The 26,051-nt window shown below is 40.3% G+C and overlaps 2 protein-coding genes across 2 annotated transcripts in view; both read left to right on the top strand.

Moving 5' to 3' along the window:
- LOC122539852 (signal transducer and activator of transcription 5B) overlaps positions 1-13,990 on the top strand; it is a 143,547-nt gene extending 129,557 nt beyond the window's left edge. Inside the window, exon 22 of the mRNA XM_087977819.1 lies at positions 13,135-13,990. The gene's annotated coding sequence lies outside the window, so the exon portion shown is untranslated. The remainder of the gene's footprint in view (positions 1-13,134) is intronic.
- A 1,175-nt stretch (positions 13,991-15,165) lies between these two features.
- ghdc (GH3 domain containing) overlaps positions 15,166-26,051 on the top strand; it is a 37,323-nt gene continuing 26,437 nt past the window's right edge. The window contains exons 1-4 of the mRNA XM_043674973.2: positions 15,166-15,645; positions 16,672-16,849; positions 17,912-18,394; positions 22,013-22,625. Of these exons, the coding sequence (XP_043530908.2) occupies positions 17,912-18,394; positions 22,013-22,625 (1,096 nt within the window). The 5' untranslated portion in view covers positions 15,166-15,645; positions 16,672-16,849. The remainder of the gene's footprint in view (positions 15,646-16,671; positions 16,850-17,911; positions 18,395-22,012; positions 22,626-26,051) is intronic.

Below are 26,051 nucleotides of genomic sequence, written 5' to 3'. Positions count from 1 at the left end.
CATTATTGGCATAGTATGGGGAAAACGTATGGTAAATTTAATATTCACTATCAATGACTTTTTTTTTGAGGATTCCTTACCAATTCAAACATTACGATTTCCAGCCTTGAAAGGGTTGTCTGATTTAACTGTGGTTATTTCTGTGCTGTAACTTCCTGATTGCTGTAGGTGGATTCTTGGTGAGCATGGGTGTCACAGTTCATTGGGAGTAGGTGAGAATACAGATTTGAGTCCATAATCAGATCAGCCATGATCTTATTGAATAGTGGAACAAGCTCAAGGGATCGAATAGCCTACTGCTGCCTCTAATTTGTACATTCAAACCTAGGGTGGATTTATGATGCAGTCAGGTTTCCATCTATTGCTTCTTCAAGCCAAGATACTGCGTGGTTCAGCATTATAATACAATTCTTCATTATTTAGGCACCTCTCACATATTGTTAAGAATTTTCTAATCTTGATTGGTTATCTATTCCAAGCCATACATTTAATATATCACAGTTCCTTCATTTGTTGTGGGGTTAAAATCCTGGAGCCCCCAATCCAATAGTACTGTGATAGTATCTTCACACAAACTGCAGCAGTTCAAGAAAGCTCACCATCATATTACAAGCCACTAGAGATTGACAATAAATGGTTGTCTTGCTATTAATGTCCATACTGTTTTCAGGAATACAATATTTTTTTCTCATAATATTCAGGATTATTCCACATGCCAACACTTCGTACATGTATTGCTCTTTCTCCACTACTCAGAAAGGCCTTGGAGGACTTGTATGATAAGGGCTTTGTTTTTGTACCTAAACATAGTCTGTTCATCACATTCTGTGGTCTCTTTTCTTTGGGCGGGGGGGGGGGGGGGGGGGGGGGATTGTGGGACTTAAGGTAATTATATTGTACCCAGGAATCCAGGGCCTTAGTTGCGTCTGATAAGCAGCATTTAATAACCAAAATTAATAGAGTCACAAAAATCCCAAAATCTACTTACCTATGATTTATTGCCAAATAGAAACCCACAGTAAACTCTAGCTGGAGCATTTTGATGAAATTGAACCTAATATTTGAGAAACACGAAAGAATGATTTGTTTTGTCAGGCAGTTAAATGAAAAATTATGTTTACCAAAAATTGCAGTTTAAATTTCGTCAGCAACTGAGGAGTACTTGAAGCCTATTTCAGCAGCAAAAGTAAAGACAGTTTTCCTCTTTAAATTGATGTTAGTTGTGAAGAATAACAAAATAATTTTGCATTTATATAGTGCATTTAATGTACTAAGTATCCCTAAGTACTTCGCAGGTGTTGAAGAAAAGCTTAGAGGAGATGTGCAAAGGGAATTGCAAACCATCTATGTTGGTACGATTGACATCAAGTTTAGACAAAAATTTGAGGTCTGCAGAGATCTAAAGAATGGGTTATGAGGCTGAAAGAAACTACAAAGTGAAGGGTCAAGGCCAGAGATTTGAAAACAAGGCTGCAAATCTTTAACAGAGAGAGAGGGAACTGCAGATGCTGGAGATCAGAGTTGAGAGTGTGGTGCTGGAAAAGCACAGCAGGTCAGGCAGCATCCAACGAGCAGGAGAATCAACATTTCGGGCATAAGCCCTTCATGAGGAGGGCTTATGCCTGAAACTTCGATTCTTCTGCTTCTTGGATGCTGCCTGACCTACTGTGCCTTTCCAACACCACACTGTTGACTGCGAATCTTCAAAGTTGAGGTATTGATTGGTTGGGAGCTAATGCTAAATTGCAAGCACAGCAGAGATGGGTAAGGATGGCTTGTTGCAAATTAGGCCGTGGGCAACAGAGCTCTAAAAGACCAAGCTCTGTGGAGGATAGAACATGGGGCCTGACCAGGAATGCATTGGAATAATCAAGCCCATAAATAACAGATGCAGATGAGGCATTCTGCAGTGGATAAGTTGAGGCAAGTTTGAAATTAGGCTGTTATTGAGGTGAAAATAAATGAATGTGTGATAAGATCAACTTGGGTCCAGTAGAGCACCAGTGTTACGAAGGAAATGGATGAAGTTAGCAATATTTCAAGTGACATAGAAGGTGCGATTACCTACCTTTGTCTTTCACAAAGTATAAACTCCTGAATAAACCACAATCTCTTGATAATTTAAGCTTTAATATTTTAGTTACTTTATGATCAATGAATGTGTTGTTCTGAGATGTACATGCTGGAAGCCGGAGTCAGGAAGGGTATGATTCACACGCTAAGAAATAAAATTGATTTCTCCAGAACCAATAGGATTGTAGAACTACTTAATCGAAATGAAAGATGCAATAAAATTTGAAAAACAATTAAGATTCCATAAGTTTAGTCTTAGTAGATTTGACTTATACTTGCTACTGAGTTTAGCCTTATTGTTCACAGTCTAAGGTCTGAAAAGTAAGCTAAAGCTCCTAACAGTACCAGCAACCATTGCTGAAAGGCCTTCTGATATTAGCTAAGAAGGTAATTGGCTTTGGTGTGACTTTGAATAGCAACTACTGTATTTATCTATCATGGAGCAAGCCTAAACACATGATTGTGATTTGTCCATTCTTCGTTCATGGAAGGTATAGAAGTAAGTTGACCCCAGTTTATTCCCATAAAATATTCCAAATACAGTTGTTCAGGTTTACACAATGGTTCATACTCCGTGTTTTCTTGTAAGATATTATTCCGTAAGTTGAACTCAACTTCCATATTTACTTCAGTGCATACATTCAGATACCCCTAATTTCAGAGCCCTTAACGTCAGTGAACCTGAAACCAACTGGTCAAAAATAAACCAGATACAGTAGCTAAGTGCAAGGTTATATACAGTGTGAGGACCTAGACTGAGGCATTCCTGTGTGAATTTAAAGTGACAAGTGTACTGCATTTTTCATTTGGGCTTGCACTTGTGAAAGTACTTCAATATGTGAAGGACCCCTGAATATGAAGAAAGTGGAGGATAATTACACCTTCAATGAATTTTCAATCTGCCCCACTTATTACTATCTTGAAATGATCTAATTATATCTTATTTGGGAGAAAAAGGAACAATTTATTCTCTATCCAATTTTAGTAATACCAGCAAAAGCAATATTTTTAATTGGACACCTGACTTCTGTAGTATTTGTTCTTCATTGTGCTTATGCTGTGTACACCATAAAACAGTAAAAGATTAACGGTGATGATTTATGGTTCATCTTCACTAAGTTCATAATGCAATCATTTCAGTTCATTTTTACAGTGCTTTCATGAATTTTGTTACAAAAGAACTATTGTAATAACATAAATAAACGTTTACAATCTAAAAGTTCATTTAAATTGGATAGAATGTATGTCTGTTAATAGGTTTTACCAGTAAATTGATTTATTTTTTAACTACCTCTTTGTTGTCTGCAAGCTTCTCTCCTCGGCATACATCAAGTTAAGGAGGTTTCGATCACAGCAAAATGTTTAACATAAACTTTCTTCTTATTGATATAGATTTGAGATTTTGGGTAGTCAACTCTGGTTAGTCATGTTTCTAGACCTGGTCACATGACTGCTGCAACAACTGCTCGACTACATCCATAATCCTAGAACACAATCAGCAATTAGAAAATAAAATTGACTCTTACTCAATTTGATGAATTCTAACTGTCAGTCAGGCAGCCTTTCTCTTCACTCCTGTCCAATGTTTTCTAATTGTAAGGAAAATGGTTCAAAAAATTTTAAACACTTAATTTCCAAACCCTGATGATTTTTCTCCAGAATTGCTTGCAGAATTGTCCTGACAATTCATCTTTAGTTCCTAAAAGAAAAATCTGAAAAGTGTTAATACAGAAACATTCTCACAAAGATTTAAGGCAAAATACAAGCGAGTCTTAGAGCTTTACATACCAGTTATTGAGCACATCTCTGCTTGAGTCCTATTTTCCAGCACTTGGCCTGTGACCTTGTATGCTATGGTATTTCAAATGATCATCTAAGTACTACTAAAATATTCATAATGGTTCTTGCCTCTGCACCCTTTTGGGCAATGAGTTGCAGATACTCACCACCCTCTATGTAAAATAAATCTTAAATCCCTTCCAAACTGTCTGCCTTTTATTTTAAATCTTTGCCTCTTGGTTACTGATCCCTCTACCAAAGGGAAAGATTTCTTCCTGTCTTCCCTGTCTAAGCTCCTGATAATTTTGTACACCTCAATCAGATCCATCCTCCGCCTTCTCAAAGAAAAATAACCTCAGCCTATCTTGTCTCAAAGCTGAAACTGTCCAGTCCAAACATCTTGGTGAATCTCCTGTGCACCTTCTCTACAACAATCACATCCTTCCTAGAGCTTGGCGACCAGAGGTGTGCACACTACTCCTTCTATGGCCTAACTAACGCCTTGTACAGCTCCCTTATAACCTTCCTGCTCTTATATTCAGTACCTTGACTAATAAACACAAGTGTCCCATATGCTGCCTTCACCATCTTACCCACCTGTCCTGTTGTCTTTAATGATTTGTGAACTTGTATACTTGTTGGTGAGTTTCTGTACTTCCTCAGGTCCTACCATTTGTTATATACTCCCTTCTTGTCAGTCATCCAAAAAATGCATCACCTCTCACTTTTCAGGCTAAATTCCATGTGCTGTTATTCTGCCCATTTGATCAGCCCATCTGTGTTGACATGTAGTCTAAGGCTTTCCTCTTTGCTATCTACCACACCACAAATGTTTGTGGCATTTACAAACTTGCTGATCAAACCTCCTATATTCATGTCTACTACATCGTTAATATTAACTAAAAACAGCAAGGGACCCAGCACCGTGAAAACCCTGTGGTAAGGCATGAGATGCAGGCTTCCAATCACAAAAACCTTTGAGCATCACTTCCTAGCTCCTGCCATTAAGCCAATTTTGGATCCAATTTGCTCAATTGCTTAGAAACCCATTTGCAGTTTACCATGTAAGACCTTGTCAAAACCCTTACCAAAGTCTCTAGACTACATTGATTGTACTGCCCTTGTCACCACCTCAAAAAAAAATCAAATCTGTCAGATATGATCTCCCCCTGATAAAGCCATGCATATCTTGATAAATCAGAGCAGGACTTACACACTTAATATTAAGGTCCTGGAGAGAGTTGTTGAGAAAAGGGACCTTGGAGTGCAGCTTCGTAGTTCCTTGAAAGTAGAGTCGCAGGAAGATAGGATAGTGAAGGCATTTAGTATGCTTTCTTTTATTGTTCAGAGCATTGAGTGTAGGCATTGGAAGGCCATTCTGCGATTGTACAGGACATTGATTAGGCCACTTTTGGAATATTCATGCAAAAGGATGAATATTCCTATTGGAAGGATGTTGTGAAACTTGAAAGAGTTCAGAAAAGATTTATAAGGATGTTGTCAGAGTTGGAGGATTTGAGCTATAGGGACAGGCTGGGGCTGTTCTCCCTGGTGTGTCAGAGGCTAAGGGGTGACCTTATAGAGGTTTATAAAATCTTGAGGGGCATGGATAAGGTGAATAGATAAGGTCTTTTTCCTGGGTGTGTTGAGTCCAGAACTAGAGGGCATAGGTTTAGGGTGAGAGAGGAAAGATATAAATCAGACCTAAGGGGCAACATTTTCATGCAGAGGGTGGTGTGTGTTTGGAATGAGCTGCCAGAGGAAGTAATGGAGGCTGGTAAAATTACATTTTAAATGGCATCTGGATGAGTATATGAATAGGAAGGATTTAGAGTCATAGTGCTGGCAAATGGGATGGGATGAGATTAGGTTAGGATATCCAGTCGGCATGAACGAGTTGGACTGAAGGGTCTGTTTCCATGATGTACATCTTTATGACTCTAATCTTTGCTATCCAAGTGGAGATTAATTCTGTCCATCAGAATTTATCCAGTAGATTTCCTACACTAATGTTAGGTTCACTGGTCGATAGTCCCCTGGTTTATCTCTACCACCCTTCTTGAATAATGGTTATGTTTTCATTTCAATTCAGAAATGAGATAACGAGAGTCCAGAGAAAGTATATTCCTGTTAGAGTGAAAGGAAAGGCTGGTAGGGATGACTAAAGAAATTGAGGGTTTGGTTAAGAAAAAGAAGGAAGCGTGTGTAGGGTATAGACAGGATAGATCGAGTGAATCCTTAGAAGAGTATAAAGAAAGTAGGAGTATACGTAAGAGGGAAATCAGGAGGGCAAAAAGGGGACATGAGGTAGCTTTGGCAAATAGAATTAAGGAGGATCCAAAGAGTTTTGACAAATATATTAAGGACAAAAGGGTAACTAGGGAGAGAATAGGGCCCCTCAAAGATCAGCCTTTATGTGGAACCGCAGAAAATGGGGGAGATACTAAATGAGTATTTTGCATCAGTATTTACTGTGGTAAAGGATATGGAAGATATAGATTGCAGGGAAATAGATGGAGACATCTTGCAAAATGTCTATATTACAGAAGAGAAAGTGCTGGATGTCTCAACATCCCCAGGATAAATCCCCAGGACCTGATCAGGTGTACCCTAGAATTCTGTGGGAAGCTAGAGAAGTGATTGCTGGGCCTCTTGCTGAGATATTTGTCTCATTGATAGTCACAGGTGAGGTGCCAGAAGACAGGAGGTTGGCTAACATGGTGCCACTGTTTAAGAAGAGTGGTAAGGACAAGCCAGGGAACTATAGACCAGTGAGCCTGATGTCGGTGGTAGGCAAGTTGTTGGAGGGAATCCTGAGGGACAGGATTTACATGTATTTGGAAAGGCAAGGACTGATTCGGGATAGTCAATATGGCTTTGTGTGTGGGAAATCATGTCTGACAAACTTGATTGAGTTTTTTGAAGAAGTAACAAAGAAGATTGATGAGGGCAGATGATGTGATCTATATGGACTTCAGTAAGGCGTTTGACAAGATTCCCCATGCGAGACTGATTAGCAATGTTAGATCTCACAGAATACAGGGAGAACTAGCCATTTGGATACAGAACTGGCTCAAAGGTAGAAGAGAAAGGGTGGTTGTTTTTCAGACTGGAGGCCTGTGATCAGTGGAGTGCCACAAGGATCAGTGCTGGGTCCTCTATTTTTTGTCATTTACATAAATGATTTGGATGCGAGCATAAGAGGTACAGTTAGTAAGTTTGCAGATGACACCAAAGTTGGAGGTATAGTGGACAGCGAAGAGGGTTACCTCAGATTACAACAGCATCTTGACCAGATGGGCCAATGGGCTGAGAAGTGGCAGATAAAGTTTAATTCAGATTAATGCGAGGTGCTGCATTTTAGGAAAGCAAATCTTAGCAGGACTTATACACTGCTTAAAAATGTGTTGCTGGAAAAGTGCAGCAGGTCAGGCAGCATCAAAGGAGAAGGAGAATCGACGTTTTGGGCATAAGCCCTTCTTTCCTGAAGAAGGGCTTATGCCCAAAACATCGATTCTCCTTCTCCTTTGATGCTGCCTGACCTGCTGCGTTTTTCCAGCAACACATTTTTAAGCTCTGATCTCCAGCATCTGCAGTCCTCGCTTTCACCTAGGATTTATACACTTAATGGTAAGGTCCTAGGGAGTGTTGCTGAACAGAGAGACCTTGGAGTGCAGGTTCATAGCTCCTTGAAAGTGGATAAGCAGGTAGATAGGATAGTGAAGAAGGCGTTTGGTATGTTTTCCTTTTTTGGTCAGAGCATTGAATACAGGAGTTGGGAGGTCATGTAGCGGCTGTACAGGACATTGGTTAGGCCACTGTTGGAATATTGCGTGCAATTCTGGTCTCCTTCCTATTGGAAAGATGTTAGATTAGATTACTTAGTGTGGAAACAGGCCCTTCGGCCCAACAAGTCCACACCGACCCGCCGAAGTGTATACCACCCAGACCCATACTCCTACATTTACCTCTTCACCGAACACTACGGACAATTTAGCATGGTCAGTTCACCTAACCTGCACATTTTTGGATTGTGGGAGGAAACCCACGCAGACACGGGGAGAATGTGCAAACTCCACACACAAGAGAGTCGCCTGAGGCGGGAATTGAACCCAGGTCTCTGGCGCTGTGAGGCAGCAGTGCTAACCACTGTGTCGCCCTGTTGTGAAACTTGAAAGGGTTCAGAAAAGATTTACAAGGATGTTGCCAGGGTTGGAGGATCTGAGCTACAAGGAGAGGCTGGGGCTGTTTTCCCTGGAGTGTGGGAGGCTGAGGGGTGACGTTATAGAGGTTTACAAAATTATGAGGGGCATGGATAGGGTAACTAAGCAAAGTCTTTTCCCTGGGGTGGGGAGTCCAGAACTAGAGGGCATAGGTTTAGGGTGAGAGGGGAAAGATATAAAAGAGACTTGAGGGGCAACTTTTTCACTCAAAGGTTGTACAGGTATGGAATGACCTGCCAGAGGAAGTGGTGGAGGCTGGTACAATTGCAACATTTAAAAGGCATCTGGATGGGTATATGAATAGGAAGGGTTTGGAGGGATATGAGTTGGGTGCTGGCAGGTGGGACTAGATAGGGTTGGGATATCTGGTCGGCATGGACGTGTTGGACTGAAGGGTCTGTTTCCATGTTGCATATTTCTGACTCTAAGTGAACCTATACTTGGTGTCACTGCATCACAAACCAGCTATTTGGCCACTTGAGCTCCGTGACCCCCCAGTGATCTCCTGCAACCTCTTCCATTGGGCATAAGATACAGAAGTCTGAACAGTTTCTTCCTGGCTGTAACTGGACTCATGAATGGACTCTGTCTAGCCTCAAATAATGCTAATCTTGCCTAGTGCATGCCTTATGCAATGTAACCTGCGTGCCTCTTAAGTCTTTTTGATCTGTATATCCTTGCTTACTATGATCTGCCTGTATGCTCGTAAACAAAACTTTTACTGTCGTGTGACAATCAATCAACGGCTGATTGGTGATGCCAACAGTATGGGCTCAATTCCTGTACCAGCTGAGGTTATCATTTAGGTTTTGCCTTCTCAACCTTGCCTGAGGTGTGGTGACCCTCAGGTTGTAAGATGTGGTATTATGATTCTCTTTATTAACTCAATCTCAAGCACTCATGCTTACTATACTGTGTTTCCATTCATTAATAACTCAGATATTGTATTATAATTCTCTTTACTAACTTACCAGCACTCTTTATTGTACCACGATTCCATTCATTTCTTCAGAAAATTGTATTTTTGTAATACATTTTACTTCTTATCAGCCCTATGCTAAGCAGTAAACAGTATTTAGATCTCTTTCTATATCAAAGGCTACCCCTGAATAAGTGTTGTGATAACCTGCTCAGAACAATGCTATCCCCAACATTGTGTCTTCATAACTCACTTGAAACTATTAGAAAGATTATAACATTAATGGCTCTTAGTAACCATCTCTCAGGACCTGAATAGACTGCAGGACATCAAACCATTTCCTCAACCAGCATGTCCCTACAGGCAGCATCCGAGGACAGGCTGCCTGAATTGCTGTGCTCTTCCAGCACCACTGATCCAGAATCTGGTTTCCAGCATCTGCAGTCATTGTTTTTACCAGCATGTCCCTACAGTCCACTGCTTTTTACTTCTTTGAAATGTCTGTAACACTGTGCTACCTATTTCTAACTTTTATTCAGGACTATCATCCTGTGCTAACGTATGGATTTATACTTTTTAAATTCATTAAATAGGGCCACTACTCTCTTTAAGAAACTTACTATCAAAACAGCGCTTCAGTGAAATTATATGAATGAATCTGTAGGAATTGTTAAAAACCGGCAATAGTAGATAAAAATCTCATGACCCAACAACGGGTGATCAGTTTAATATCCTCTATACTTTTACTTAGGATATGTATTTTTTTTTTACTTACTTAGATCATGTAGGTCTAGTATTTTTATTAATATTACTAACTGTAAGCTCAGACCAGACAGACATTCTAATCCCATAAGGGGTAAAGCGCCAGCATTTAGCAAGTGCTTAAACTGTCTCCTTCCCTGGGACAGATGTCACACAAACTTGTGTACAGTACAATCACTATTTGACACCATAGTGCTAAAATGTTAATGTATGTAAAAACTGTGTATAAAAGAGGCTGCTGTAAAACCATACTTTAAATTTCCTTGCCACCTCAAACTGTGCCATTGCGGATGCTTAATAAGGAGGCTATTGAACATCAATCTCAGTCACTATTGAACATGATTCCACACCAGACAGAATTTGAAAATTAACGTCAGGTCCCTTGTCCCACAACAGTCTAGAACACATCTCATCTGGGCCTGTGGATGTCTCCAATTTTAAGCCTACTAAAACTGCTAATACCTCCTTCCGTTCAATTAAGTTGTTCATGTATATCACAGTTCTTTTCCCGGATTTCTATGCTGACAAATTCTTCTCTGTTGTGAATATAAATGTAACGTGTTAATTTAAAGTCTCACCTACAATTGGCCACTTACCTCTGCTAGACATCACTTTCTCTGGTTATCTTCTTATCCCTAATAAATTTACAACTTTGGATTTTCCTTTATCATACCCACCAGTGATTTTTCATGTTCATTATTTGCTTTCCTAATTTATTGTGAAGTAACTTCCTGCACTTACTATACACCTCTAGGACTTCTGTTGTTGTAAGCTCTTGTATTCTACCATAAGCTTCCCATTTATTTTCTTCATTCAATCATATACATTCCTCAATATCGAAAGTTCTCTGGAATTTTGGTCCAATGCTTCACCTTTACAGGAATATGTTGGCCCTGTACTTTCATTTTTCCCACTGCTCCAATGTAGATTTTTGTACAGTTGAACTGCCCTAAGTCTAATACTGCGATATATAAGCAATCATTGAAGCCAAGTCACATTCAAGTGTGAACAAAGTGAAGAATGTATCTGAGGGAAATTGGAGTGGAATACAAAATTGGGGATCTAACCTCACTTTTTTTGCTTATTTGTCTTTCAAATGCTTCAATATTCTATATACCTAAACTGCTTGGAAATATTGTAGTTTTGTGAATAGCAAGATCTCTTGGACCCCCGAGACACATAGCTACTTTTGGTTGATGAGAGAGAAATGGCGGCCTGTTTACAGGCGGGTGCAGCTTTAATGTCTTTTCTCTAACAATAGCTTCTTTTTACTATTATATTGGAAAATTAACCTAGTTTGAGTGAGAACTATCATCCAACTAAAACCAGTCAGTTTGCTTAGAAAGACAATATTTATTATAAGTATTGTTTTCAAATTGTTGAATGTACAAATGTATTTTTACTGCATATGAGGCACCTTGGGAGATTTCATTCTTGAAGACATAAGTAATTTTGCAACCACTTAAATGGTTTTAAGATATTGTTGCTGTTGTGATGTTGGAAACATCCAGATTCATTAAGATCCCACAAACAGAGGATGTTTTAAGTGAGGGATAAGACCGGAGACTATTCCTTGATTTATTTTTCCGAAATAGTTCACTAGAGAGTACAGAGTGACCTTGTTATAAATTTTTGTTCAAAAGATGATCCCTCTCATACTGCAGCACTCACTCTTATGCACTGGACTGTCAAGTTAGATTGTACACTGAAATCTCCAAAACTGTTTTATTCCACAACTTTTCACTCCATGAGAATGAACCATTGAGCCATGGTGGTACTTAACGTATATTTGTACAGACCTCAAGCCAATCAAAAAATAAGTTTCTGGTTGCTTGTAATTTTTAACTTCCAAATCAATCACCAATTATCTTTGGTTTTAAAGGTTTTGTTTATAAGTGCTGTATCAAAATTTTTAATGTGAAATCCAATATAAAGTATTTATTGTTGTAACAATTTCCACCATGGCATTTGGTTGATGCTGTGATAGGAATTTCAATATTAATCTTACTGCTACCCTGTTATTACCAGAAGGGGTGGCTGAATGTCCTCATTTCTTTATAAATGAAATCATACCTCATAGAATTGGACTACTCAGCTTATTGTGCCTATGCAAGCTCTTTGAAAGAGCTACCAACTTCCTATTTTACCCATGTGTCAGCTGTAACTCAGCTGATAGCAAACTTGCATATGAATGCCCTTATGGGTGGCACAGTGGTTAGCACTGCTGCCTCACAGCGCCAGAGACCCGGGTTCATTTCCCACCTCAGGCGACTGACTGTGTGGAGTTTGCACGTTCTCCCCGTGTCTGCGTGGGTTTCCTCCGGGTGCTCCGGTTTCCTCCCACAGTCCAAAGATGTGCAGGCCAGGTGAATTGGCCATGCTAAATTGTCCGTAGTGTTAGGGAGTGGGTAAATGTAGTGGTATGGGTGGGTTGCGCTTCAGCGGGTCGGTGTGGACTTGTTAGGCCGAAGGGCCTGTTTCCACACTGTAATGTAATCTAATCTAATCAGGGTTCAAATTCCACGTAAGGAATTGGGCACAAATCAAGGCTAACACTCCAGTGGGGTCTAGGAGGTATTGCACTGTCAGAGGATGAGACATTAAACCAAAGGCCCATCTGTCTGCCTAAGTGATGTAAAAGACAACATTATTTTGAAAATGACCGAGAGTTATTCTTGGTACGCTGACCAATATACACCCTCAACATCACATACAGATTATTTGATCATTATTGCTATTTGTGGGAGTTTACTCAATTAAAATTAACTGCTACGCTGCCTGTTTTATAACTGTTCACTTCAGGTAGCACATTTGATGGTCATAAGTATTACGTAAATACAAGCTTTTCATAACTTTCTCTTTAACATCTTTGTAAACAATGCAGAGTGAGAGAGTCAATGTATTTCCTGTCATTATTCTCAATTACTCTTTGGTTTAAATAACATAAAACAACTTGAGAGGTAAGGAAACATCACTTAAAAATAAGGAAAGTGGTTAAACTCCCAAGAACATTCTTCTTCTGCAGGGACCAGCTGCTGTACAGTAGAAATCTTTTGGTTTTGGGCTCCTGTGACTATCTCAAAAACAAAGGTCCTTAAAAGACCATGTACATATGTAAGTATTATGAATAGCAGATAACATTCATTCATCACTGATGTGCAGGTGATGAATCTCATCTGTGTAGGGGGACAGCTGGAACACCCAAGGCTGATTCAAAATAGATCGGGATTAGTTATCCCAAAGTTTATGTAGGTAACTGGCACAGGTAACCGACAGAATAGCAATATTTCAACTGCTTGTTGAAATACTGCTTATCTCTTTGATGGGATATTGTGTAATGACTTGTACTATTTTCCTGTTCATATCTCAATGAATTAGATTGACTGGTCAGTGATGAAAACTTGCTTAGAATACAGTGGACCCAACTGGCTCATGGTCGTGCATTTGGACTTCTGCAACAGTGGCCCCTTTGGATTGGGAACAATGTTCACAACAAGGCAGGGGGTAGAGAGAACCAGAAGTTCTTGAGAGTGGGCTCGAAGAGGAGGTTGGACAAAAGTCATGAGGAGAGAAGGCAGCAACAAGAAGCTGGACCCGAGAATTCATCAGCTTTATGGTAAGGCCCATGGCCATGAATAGAACAGATGGAAGCCTCTGATGAGTTCTCTGGAGAGCCACAAAGGGAAATTGAAGCAGGTCTAAAGCTGCCAGAGAATAGACGGACTTCTGGACAGCACTTTGGAGTCCGAGAAGGCTTGAGTGAGGAAAATTCTTTTTGTGCCTGGATTGCAAGACAATCTGGCTTGTGGTCACAAGGAATTGTCAATAGAAATTCCTCTAACTGAACTCTGCTAACCCAGCTGGTTAACAATCTGAACTTTAGCTCCTGATGGTATCTGGTGGATCTGGAGTGTTGGTCTTGGATCCCTTGTAAATAATTTGAGTTTCTGTTAACATTCTTAAAACTTTGATGCAAGTGGAATAAATTATGTAGTCTGTTTGAATCTCATGTTATAATAGAATGTTCCAACTAATTAAAAATAAAAGTTTAACTGAGGTTGATCTTTCATCAGTTAGTATACTATTGGAGCCATATTGGACACACTATCCTATTTCTTTACCCCCTTTGCTCAAGGATGCAGTTGTTATTAACAACTGAAATAGAAAATGTTTTAATGAGATGGATTTAGAATCAGTAATTTTAAAAGCAACTTGGTGAGAAGTACAACTCACAACACAGCTATGCCATTGCCTAAAAACATTGAGGAGGATTACACTGTCTATAGTTCCAAACTTGATCATACCATTACTAACTTCTCACCTTTTACAAACCATTCTAGCTAAACATGAAATCCTGGACATGGATGTTAAGATTTCTACCAAATTCTATTTGCAATCCTTAATCCCCAAGTTTCACCTTGTTTAAAAAATTATACTTGTATTGTGCCTTTCACCAAATGAAACACCGAGGTACTCCTCAGAAATATTTTAGAGCAAAATTTGACACAGCCACAGAAGCCTGGGCAAATTAGTAGGTTTTATGAGGCATGTTACAACTTCTGTTGTAAGTGAACAGTTACTTATTCTCCGGTACAGACACAGGAGATAAAACTGGGAAAGGAGGATGGAATGTGAATACAGTGATACATAGAAGCGATCATAGATATTGTTTGATGGTACTGATATCAACGGAGTGAGTGAGGCTATAGGTTAGAAAGTGTACAGTTAAGGACGGATAAGACGGTGATCTGTCTGATTGAGGATAACCTCGCGGCTAAATAGACATTAAATCAACAAGTCTTTGGGTGTGAAGGCTGCGGTGCCAAAGCAATTGAGATGTTTTGGTGGTTCTTAAGGTGGGGGTGGTATAAATATTTTTTAAAAATTGATAATGAAAGCGTGAATGTTAAGGTGATTGGGTGCTAGAAGAGGCTAATGTTTTCACTAAATTTTTTTTGCAAAAAATATACTTTATAGTGTAAAGACTTAATATGTGATTAAGTGCAAAAGTCAAACAGTTTGGTACAGTAACAGAGAAAACCCGGAATTAGACATTCCTTATTTGAGCTTCCCTTCATGTGCAGCAATAAAAAAAGATATTTTTGGTCAGGAAAGGAAGCTAGTTACAATCCCATTAAGGCCGCGGGGGCTCGACATTTGACATTACGGTTTTGCAGAAAGACCTTAAGAGTGTGGCCTTTCCCCACTGGTGCCCTCACTGACCTACACTGGAGCTGTCTGCGCCTGAGCTCCGTAACGTCAGCGCGCTGAGTGGGGGCTGGCTCTGGCTCTGTCGCTGTGGCTGAAGGCGGAAGAAGGTGAGTGAGCGCTTCTCCTTCCAACAGCGGCGAAACCAGAGGCCGGGCCAGCCTGGCGAACGGGAACGGCCTCTCCTCATTCAGCTGCTTTTCTGTTCTCCTTGAACAGTCAGAATGTCACAGCTTCCTGTTGGTTCGGGCCCCCGACGCGAACCGACATCGTTACATTGAAGTTGCAACTGTTGCCGTTGTTATTGTAACAAATAAAAGTGTGACATGGTTTCACAACCAATCGAAATTCTTTTCAAGTAGATTAAAAATAACCTGCAATAACTGTGAAATCATCTAACCATGTCACACGATGAACCAAAACTTCAATTCAATCTCCCAGAACAACTGGAAACAAATCCAATTTCCTGGTGTTTTTCTGTAGAGGTTCCACGCCCACCATTCTTTAACTACGTTACTTTTACTTCCGATTGATAGCCTTGGTTTGGGACAAGTTTAGTTCCAGAACATATCGCTGTGTAATGGTAGCTCAATTATAATATTTGAAAACCCAGAATGCTATGAGTGTCGCAGTAAGCTTGCACACTGCCACTGAAGTAGTTTCCTGCAGATGTCATCTATGGTTTGTAAACCATGTTTTTCCTTGTTTGGGGAAAAAAGTTACATTCAGCAATTTGGTCATTTTGTACTCCTCAATATGCAAGAGGGGGACAACACCCGAGTTATGCATTTTTTAAAAAAACTTGCGTTTCTAATAAAGTTTAGGCACCTGCCCTGTGTTCTCAATTAGGAGAAAGTTAGGACTGGGGATCAAAGTCAAAAAGTGTAGCGATGAAAAAACACAGCCGGTCAGGCAGCACCCGAGGAGCAGGAGAGTCGATGTTTCGAGCATTAGCTTTTTGACTGTGTTCTCAATTGTCCACCTTATTAACTGAGGAGGTTCTCTTTGATAAAAACGTGATGACAGCAAAGTGAAGAATACCAACAGGGCAATTGAGATTTTAGGGTCTATCAATCTAAGTGTGAGTTGTTTCTATTGAGGGGGTTTTGGTCGACGTATCACTGCTCAGCGGGAAAAAAACAATTTAAATAAAAAAGTTATACTTGGAGGTAGATATACTGGGCATACTAGACCTCCATTTTTGAAGTATATCAGACCGTATATCACTCAGTTTTACTGTTCTTTCCAACTGGAGTGTTTGAAATATAGGTGATCATAAGCAAGCTATGAGCATCCCACAAAATCCTTATTGGCTCTCACATTTGTAATTAGACCTATGAACAATGTAGAGTTTTCAGGGATATGGGCCAAAGGCAGGGATATGGAGCAGGTATATCAGTCCCACTGCAACTTTGATCTCAATGAATAATAGAACCTATTCAAGGGGATGACTGGTGTATTCCTATTCCAATGTTATGACGTTTTAGAGAGAAGTGTGATTTGTATTTCTGACAGAAGGTCACTGGAACTGAAACGTTAACTGTCCACAGATGCTGCCAGACCTGCTGAGTCTCTTCAGCAATTTCTGTTTAATTTTCAGATCTTCAGCATCCCCAGTTCTTTGTTTTATTTTTAACAATTTGTACTTTTTGTTTGCATTAATTTACCTTTACCTGGCTAACTACTTGTCCTTGTTGTCAACAATAGTTATCAAGAAGACCAATGAGATGTTGATAAAATGGAGCAATAGGTTAAAAAAGGAGTCGATGGAACTCACTGTCTTTCAGGTCGAGGGATGCATTTTTGCCAAGAAAAAAAGAGCCTGTCGCTATACTCTGACTCGGTGCAGTGAACAGAGAGATTAAAGCTTTTCAGGACATTCAAGGTAATACCTAGGTTGACCAAGCTGTTTTAAAAACAAATCCAATTGAAATCTAACTGGAATCACGGTGTATGGAATGTAAAACTTAAAATGATTACAGTTGGAATACTAGGTGTAGCGTTGTGCTGTTTAAAGCAGAAAGAATACCGATACTTTAGCAAAGGCAAAGCACAGGTTCAAGAGGATGCTTTTAGTGTAAAGGAATAAAATTTGCAAAGTAAGATTTGAGTTTTTTTTTAAATCCATTAAAACACTGCATTTCGTGGGGTGATATGAGAGAAGCGTTTAAAATCATGAAAGGATGGGGAAGTGCCCTTCAATGTAGACTGCTTGTAGTCATTCAGGTGTCAAAGTGAGAAGCAACAGCTATAAGACTGAGTGTTAGACCATTCAAATCAGAGAAAGCTTCATGAAATTAACACTCAGGAGTCATAGTTTCAGCTGACACTTAAAGATTAAATTGCATTGGTGGAGGGAAATGAGGGAGATGGGAAGAGACTTGGAGAAAAATGATTGGAGTAGAGATTAAATGCTGTCACAAAATGGAGGGACCAAACGGACAATTTATGTGTCATAAGCTCTTATGTAATTTTTTTCTTTGCTGTCGAACACGTTGACTCTAGTAGCTCTCCAGTCTCTTAACACAATGGTGTTTCATCACCTGTGGGCTTAAAAGCAAATGATTGATGACTGTTTAATTCTGAAAGGCATCATATTTGAGCTGGAGCCTGGACGTGCCCATTTTCCAGCAGAGGTGGTTGTTAGAGGGCAACATTAGAAATCTTGGATGTCTTCTAATCTGTATGTTTCTGTCGTCCAGGTAATAGCTTTACCTACTGGCTACTTCAGGAAATTAAGAATTGATATTGGTGGAGGGAATGCACCACATGTGGAATGATGCTTAATGTTCTATATATATGTTTTTTTCCAAAGGAAATATTTTCATTAGTGCTCCTGCTAGTTGTGTAAAATTGTAATGTTACTCAGTAGGAAGTAACATTCAGAATGGTGTGACTTAATATATGTGGAAGCTGCTGCCCATTTTTGTTTTTTATTTATTGACAGATGCTTCTTATTGCTGCCTTTATCTTTGGGGTCCTGACTGTGTGGTTGTTGGTGTTGCTCTGCTGTGATATCTGCAATAGGTCAAAGGGTCAAAAGAGATCGTTCTTCAGCCTTCTGAGCCACTACCTGATTCACAGGGCTGCAAGTATCCAGAGCCTTTTGCAGCAACGCAGACTTGAACAGGACAGCAAAAATATTTTGCAAGTGCAGCAAAGCATTCTTCAGCACAGGATCCACAGGAACAGAAATACTGAGTATGGCAAGTTGTACCAATTCTCTGAAATCACGGATCACGAGACATTTCGCAATCTTCACCCACTGACGCGTTATGATCATTTTAAAGAATACATCGAGCGGATTAGCAAAGGGGAAGAAAACGTGTTGATTTCAGAGAGGCCAACTAGTCTCTCTAGGACATCAGGAACATCAGGCTCTTATGCCACATTGCTGAACACAAGGGAGACAATGAAGGATTTACAGCAGGTATTATTGGTACTGCCTATTATATGAAGTATCTTTGTGTATGATGTCTAACTCACACAAAAGCTAACTTGTGAACTTTTTCCTCCTATTCTTTCTCCTTTTTCTGGCAACCTTATTTTTCACTCTTCCTCAGCTAGTCACTAGGCTTCAGTTCTGAGGAATGCTCCCTCAACCCAAAATGTTAACTCTAATTTCTCTCCACAGATGCTGTTAGACCCGTTGAGCTTTTCCAGCAATTTCTGTTTTTGTTTCTGATTTACAGCATCCGCAGTTCTTTCGGTTTTTACTAGGCTTCACGTGGCTGGGTCCATGCATCTATCTCTGTAAAGTTTACCTTTTATGGCTATGTTTTAAGACACTATCTCTTTTCCCGTTAGGTGATATTTAAAGGGGCAGATGTATTATCTCCTTCTGGAGCCTTGGTAAACCAAACACATACCCATTTAGTTGTTTCTTAACAAAAAAATGGATGTTTCAAAAAAACACGTCACAGAAGGCCCTTGAAGCACAAGGCCATCTCAGAGAGGAATGTTCATGAGCAAGTTATCCAGGAGAAATTGGTAATCTTAAAGAAAAGGGTCACGGGAGAAGCTACAGAATGATGGGGGGGAGGGAGGGAGAGAGGGGGAGGTTGGGGGAGGAGTGAGATTGCCAGAAAAATGTAGACCAGGCAACCTAATAGCCCAGATCTTGCTTTTGGAATGTCAGTGAAGCTAACAGCATTCACTGTTATTGTGGAGTAAATCTGGCCGAAAATAGAAGGAAATATTTGACTTGCTTCAAAGATTGAATGTTCACTGCTGGGAATGGAGGATTTGAGATATAAAAATAGACTGGAAAGGCTGAGACTTCTTTCAATAGAGTGCAGCAGGTTGATGAGGGTGACCTTATTGAGGTTTATAAAATCATGAGAGGCATAGATAAGGTGAATGACAAGTGTCTTTTCCCTAGGATGGGCTGCTGCAAATGAGGAAATGAAGAAAGGACATGAGGGTCAACTTCTTACATAGAGAATGGCTCGTGTGTGGAATGCACTGCCAGAGGAAGTGGTGGATGCAGATGCAATTAGAATGTTTAAAAGTCATTTGGATAAGTCCATGAGTAGGAAAGGTTTGGAGGGATATTGTCCAAGCAGAGGCAGGTGGGAATGTGGTTGGCATGGATTGACTGGACAAAGGTGTGTTTCCATACTATATGACTCTGTGACATTTAGATTATAGTACTTAAAATGAATTAATCCGTAAGCACACCTATTCTGAGCATGCCTCCTACCTCTGCATCACTGGCCACAGGCTTGTATTTGAGTGTATCAGTGCTGTCTGTCCTCTTTTCTATTGCATAGCAAGGAGTCTGTATGCTATCTGTATGTGCTTGTGTGCTGTGGTACATCTGAGGAAGCAGTTCATCTCTTTATATGTTAAGATGCAACAGATCAATGCTTCTAGTGCTGTCCCAGTGTGTGACCCACCAATCTGGTGCCGTACTGTTGCTAAGAAGATTGGATCCTAACTGTGCTCCCAATCCTCTTATATTTTTTGAAGGCCAATTGTGATTTTTTTGCTGAAATTTCAAGAGTTTTGGAATTCAAATAATTATGCCACGAGGGGCATTTATTGAAGTTGACTTGTGCCTTTAATGTTTAATCTTGATTACAAGCGACTCCCAGAGGATTACCAGGATTTTAGAGATAAGCGTTCCTTTTTTATATTTAAATCTTTTATTTGCTGAGGACTGAGTAGGTCACCTTTTAATTTCATGGCATTACATTGTACTGCCTGGTGCTTTTGACATGACCTGTTTAAAATGTCGGTGGTGGTAGCATGGGAAATTAGAAGCTGTGATGCCTTGTACTTGGATGGACCTGTATACTGCAGAAAGCCCACTACCTTCTGGGCATGTTACTTGAAACATTAATACAACAACAACAGCAACGTGTATTTGTTGATATGATTACTATTTAATATCCCTCACAGACAATGATGATTCTCTTCAGTAAGTCCGGAAGTGGCTGATGAGGCCATTTCTGGATCTGCAGGCTTATATTTTATGGTCTGTTTAGCATAAAGTATCCTAAGGAGTTTTATAATGCAAAGATTGCCCAATTTTCATTGGGATAGATGTCTTAAAACTTTGGTCAGAGAGCTAGATTTCATGGAGTATCTTGAAGAAAAAAAGTGAGATAAAGAGTGGATGAGATTCCAGAAAGGAATCTCAGAGCTTAAGACTTTGGCAGATGAAGGCTCAGTCATCAGAGGTGGAGCATCTAAAATTGGGGATGCTCAAGAGAACAGAGTGAAAGGAATGCAGGTATCTTGAAGGACATTGGGGTTAGCGCCGATTAGAAAGGAGAAGGGGCATGGATCAAGCCCATAGACAAATTTGACAAAAGGATGAAGAATCTTAATATTAATTTATTGCTTAACTGGGGTCATCAGCAAATGCAGCTTAAATCTTGGAATTTTGGACGAGTTCAAGTGGGGTGAAAGATTGGAGGTCGACAAGAAGTAAGTTGAAATAGTCAGGTCTCGAGGGAACAGAGAGAATGATGAGGGTTTCAGCAGCAGCGGAGGTGTAGTTGAGTGATGTTACTGAGGGTAATTGATTGGCTAGTGATAATGTGGATATCTGTTTGTTATCAAACTTGTAAACGTGTGGGAACAGGCATTGAAGTCATGGCTCATGATTCTGTATTGACCATTCAACTGTTAAGGATGGAAACAGGCATGTGCCACACCAACCAATCAGGTGATGGTGGAGAGATGTTAGTGAGAGTTTCGGTTGTCAAGTATGCAAATGGCTAGCGGACGTGACAAAGAATAACAGTGCATGTTTTTCACCTTCACATTGGATATCAGATGTAGCTTTGATAAGAACTGTCTCGGTAGGTTACTGTGGCAGGGATGGAAACTTAATTGGAGGAATCCACGCTGGAGTTATGGGAGATATTTGGGAGACAGTAGCACATTGAAGGATTATGAAAGGAAAGGAAGGTTGGAGATCAGGCATTAGTTTTAAGGACGATGTGAACTATCCTGATTTTGATGACACAAAATGCAGTTCAATAATATCATTCCTCTAGCAGGGCCCCTCTCCAGTTCAATAATACCATTCCCATAGCATGGCCCCAGAGCTGGTTCATTCGTAGTCATATAACCCCAGGTTATAGCCCAACAGGTTTATTTGGAAGCACGAGCTGTCAAAGCGCTGCTTCTGTATCAGGTGGTTTCAAAGCAGTACTTCAAAAGCTAGTGCTTCCAAATAAACCTGTTGGACTATACCTGGTGTTGTGTGATTTTTAACTTTGTCCAACACCAGCTCCTCCACATGATGGTGCATTCATGCCATTGAGAGGAAGCAATCTGTCTTCCTCTTAGTCTGGCTTACATGTGACTCCAGATCCACAGCAATATGGTCGATTCTTAATTGCCCTCTGGGTATGGACAATAAATATTGGTGTTGCCAGCGATGCCCTCATCCTCTGAATGAATTAAAACAAAATTCAGAACTTGTAATGGGTGCCCAAATTTGCTACAATTTCTCCAGTATTTTGAAATAGTTTTGTACCACTGCTTAGTTTGATTACCAACTGAAATGCTTTTTCTCGTCCTTTCATTCCAGGCCTTTGGAATGGTCTTTCATTCAATACTTGATGTCTACCCACGGACTAGAAATTTACAGCGGACTGCAGCTTTTTATTATCCTCCTAACAGGAGTAATTCAGAATCAGGAATTCCAATTGTCTCCAATTTCCCCTCTCCCATGACTCCCACGTTCAAGTTGACTATGTATTCCACGCCAGCTGCTGGGTTTGAAATTGCAACTGAACCTGAAGCATTGTACATTCACCTACTTTTCGCCCTGAAAGACAGAACATTGGGAATGCTGGAGGCTAACTTTGCTTCCACAGTGTATCACACTTTTGCTTTGTTGCAGAACAAGTGGGAGCAACTGATTGAGGACATTAGGTTAGGTCAAGTCAACCCCAAGCTGAAGATTACCAATGATATTCGCCTGAGGCTCGAAGCTCAGTTGAAGCCTGATCCTCAAAGAGCCTCCAAGTTGGCTGCAGAGTTTGAGATTGGATTTCTTGGGATTGCCCGTCGAGTGTGGCCCCACCTCAACTTGGTGCTTTCTGTGGATTCTGGCTCAAATGAACTGTACGGAAATCACCTGAAACGCTTCTATTGTCAAGGAGTTCCTGTTTACTCTCCAGTTTATGCAGCCACTGAAGGTAATGATGGATCAGTCCCTCACCACATTACTTTACTCTATCATCTGCATTTCTTTTCCCCCGCCTACGTTGTTCAGGGTCAAGCCAACACAACACCCTACTTCCCGACTCCATCAATGTCAGAAATGAAAGCAGAAAATGCTGGAGAAATTCAGCCTCTGTAGAGGAAGAAACAGAGTTAATGTTTCAAAGTCTGGTATGACTTCTGGACCCTGTGTGGACCTTTCAAAACGAGTTCCAACACAGTCATATTTGACTGAAAAATATTAACTCTGTTCCCTGCCAGACCTATTGAGCTTCTCTTGCACTTTCTGCATTTATTTCAGGTCTCCAGTATCTGCCATACTTTGCCTTAATCCATCTATGTTAGTCTGTACCTGACTGCTACAAACTTATGAATTAGGAATAGAACTAGACTTGTGCAGCTCTTCACTCCTGCAACACCATTCATTAAGATCCCAGCTAATGTGTGTGTGTTTGTAATTCGATCTTCCAATCTAACTCTGATAATCTTCGATTCCCCTGCCTAACATCTGTCCACCTCTACCTTAAAAATATTCATTGGTCCCCAGCTCCACTTCCTCCTGAGGCAGAGTCGCATCACTTGTGAGTAAAACAATTCTCCTCATCTCTTTCCTAAAAGAGTCCCTTCTAATTTTAAAATCATTTCCCCTGGGTTTGGACTGTCCCACAAGAGGAGACATCCTTTCCACATTCACCTTGTCAAGACCCTTCAGGGTCTTCGATCTAATCACCCTTTGCCCTTCTGAATTCCAGTGAAAGCAAGCCCAGCCTGTCCAATTTTACGTCCTAAGACAACCTGCTCATTCCGAGAATCAATCTAGTAAATCTGCTCCAAACTACTTCCAATGCGCTCCCATCCTCCTTTCAATAAGGTGGCAAACACTGCAGACAGTATTTGAGATGTGATTTCACCAGTGCCTGAGATGTGGAGGTGCCGGTGTTGGACTGGGTTGGACAAGGTCAAAAATCACAGAACACCAGATTATAGTCCAACGAGTTTATTTGAGAACACAAGCTTTTGGAATGCTGCTCCTTCATTAGGTGACTATCATCTGATAAAGGAGAAGCTCTCCAAAGTGAGTGTTTTTGAATAAACCTATTGGACTATAACCTGGTGTTATGTGATTTTTGACCTTGTATGCATCTTTACTTTTATATTCCATTCTTCTAATAATAAAAGCTAGCATCCCATTAGCCTTCATGGTTACATGCTGTAACAGCACATTAACATTTGTAACTCAAGGCTGAGAATATCTGGATTCCTTTGCACCTTGGGATTCGAATGTTCTGCATTTTTATTCTTCCTGCCAAAGTGAACACCTTTACATTTTCCCATGTTATATGCCATCTGCCAGATTTTACCCACTCACTTGCCTATCTATATTGTATCCTTGTTATGTTATTTTCACAACAGTTTCCTAGTTATCTTTGTATCATCTGCAAATGTAGCCACCATACCTTCAGTCCTGTCATCTAAGATGTTGATACGAATTGTAAGTGGTTGAGAGCCCACCACAGACTCCTGTGGGATCACACTTGTCACATCCTAGCCAGTTGGACAGAGAACATTTGCTTCATACTTTGTTCTCTGCTGGGCAAACAATCTTGTATCTGTGCAACATGTCCCCCACTACGCCGTGAGCTCATACCTTGACCATGAACCTTTTATGTTGATACTTACCAAATGCCTTCTAGAAATCCAGATGCAATACATCAGTGGACTGCATCTGCAATGCCTGTTACTCCTTTAAAGAATTCCAATAATTCGATAGAGCAGGATTTCCCTTTTACAAACCAGTGATTTTTCATCCCAAGTCATTTTAAAACAACCAGGAGAAATGGATGCCAAATCTAGGATGGAAACGTTCGAAATGGTCACCAAAAGCCCAGTTGGAGGTGGATTTGAAGGAGAGTCTAAAATGACAGTGAGACACAGAGTTTAAGAGCAGGAAGGTGATGCTGGAACTGGAGAAAGCATTGGTTAGGCAACAGTGAGAGTATTGTGTGCAGTTCTGGAATCTCAATTATAGGAAGGATGTGATAGCACTAGAGATGGTGCCTGGTCTGAAGAATTTTGGTTATGAAGAGAGATTGTACAGACTGGCGTTGCCTTCCTTAGAGCAGAGAAGATTGAGGGGACTTGATTTAAGATGTATAAAATTATGAGGGGCATATATAGGTAGACAGGAAGGAACTTTTCCCCCTTAATGGATGGATCACTGATCAGTGGGCATAGCTTTAAGGTAAGGGGCTGAAGGTTTAGAGGAGATGAGAGGGAAAACCTTTTCACCCAGAGGGTGGTGAGAATCTGGAACTCTCTACCTGTCAGAGTGGTAGAGGTGGTAACCCTCATAACATCTATGGCACTTACGGTGCCAAGGATACAAGGCTATGGGTCAAGTGGTGGAAAATGGAATTAAATAATCATAGAGATGTACAGTAATTAGGTGGTAGTCGTTGACCAGTATGGATGCAATGGGCTGAAGGGTCTTTTTCTGTACTGCAGATCTCTGTGACTTAATGAGATTACCAAGCATTGTTGATTAGCTTGCTTTTTTTTCTCTTGCCCACAGACTGGAAGTGCACGTCACCTCATGTCTAACTCACAAAGTTTTGGGAAACTCCAGTGCAAGTAATCACATTTCCACTAATGATTGTTTGGAATGTAACACAATTTACTGTGTAATCTCCCTAGTTGTAACACTCCTTTTTTTAAATTTAAAAACTGAATATGTTTGAATTTTCATGACCTAGTGGAGTGACTTGCCTCTTGTTGGGCTGTGAGATCTGGCAATTGCAATTTTATTTAAACACCTTTATTTTTTCAAGTGGTTAATGATCCCATCAAAGAAAACTAGCTGGTAATAAGCTTCATAATCTTACAGCTAAGACAACGTTACATGTTGGATTCCTTTTATGACGGGTTGTAGTGGCTGCTCCTTGTTAGGTAAAGTGATTTCCATGTGTCTTTTCAAGGTAACAGCTGTTTTTTAAATCTCTCTCACACCTGTTCAGTCCCACATCATGAAGAGTCCGCCTGAAAGAGTTAAATAAGCAAAGCAACTTATCAGCACCATATTTCCCCAGTGCAGCTGATGCTGTGATTTTCACATTGTAGTACACGCAAGGCAGATTCTGGAATTGTTTCAGGCAGATGAAATTCTGGAATAAAAGGTAACATTGTATGGGCTGGGAAGCAAAGACTGAACCCTCACCACCAGTGTTCTGCCTTGTTTCTGTGGCAGGTAAACATCCAAAGGCTGGATTAGTGCTGATAACCAGGTTCCATGCCATATTGTCCATATGCCTTGGAAGTCTGATATAACACTCTTATTGGGGTCCATGAAATTGAGACTGCTTTATAGCTCAACCACAGACTGATGGTTCCATGTAGAGCAAATA

This window comes from Chiloscyllium plagiosum, unplaced genomic scaffold (genome assembly GCF_037043375.1).
Source record: "Chiloscyllium plagiosum isolate Xiang-an unplaced genomic scaffold, Cpla_swu_hap1 HiC_scaffold_32, whole genome shotgun sequence".
Classification (NCBI taxonomy): Eukaryota; Metazoa; Chordata; class Chondrichthyes; order Orectolobiformes; family Hemiscylliidae; genus Chiloscyllium; species Chiloscyllium plagiosum.
The sequence above is the reverse complement of the archived record's forward strand: the minus strand, read 5'-3'. Positions and strand labels throughout refer to the sequence as shown.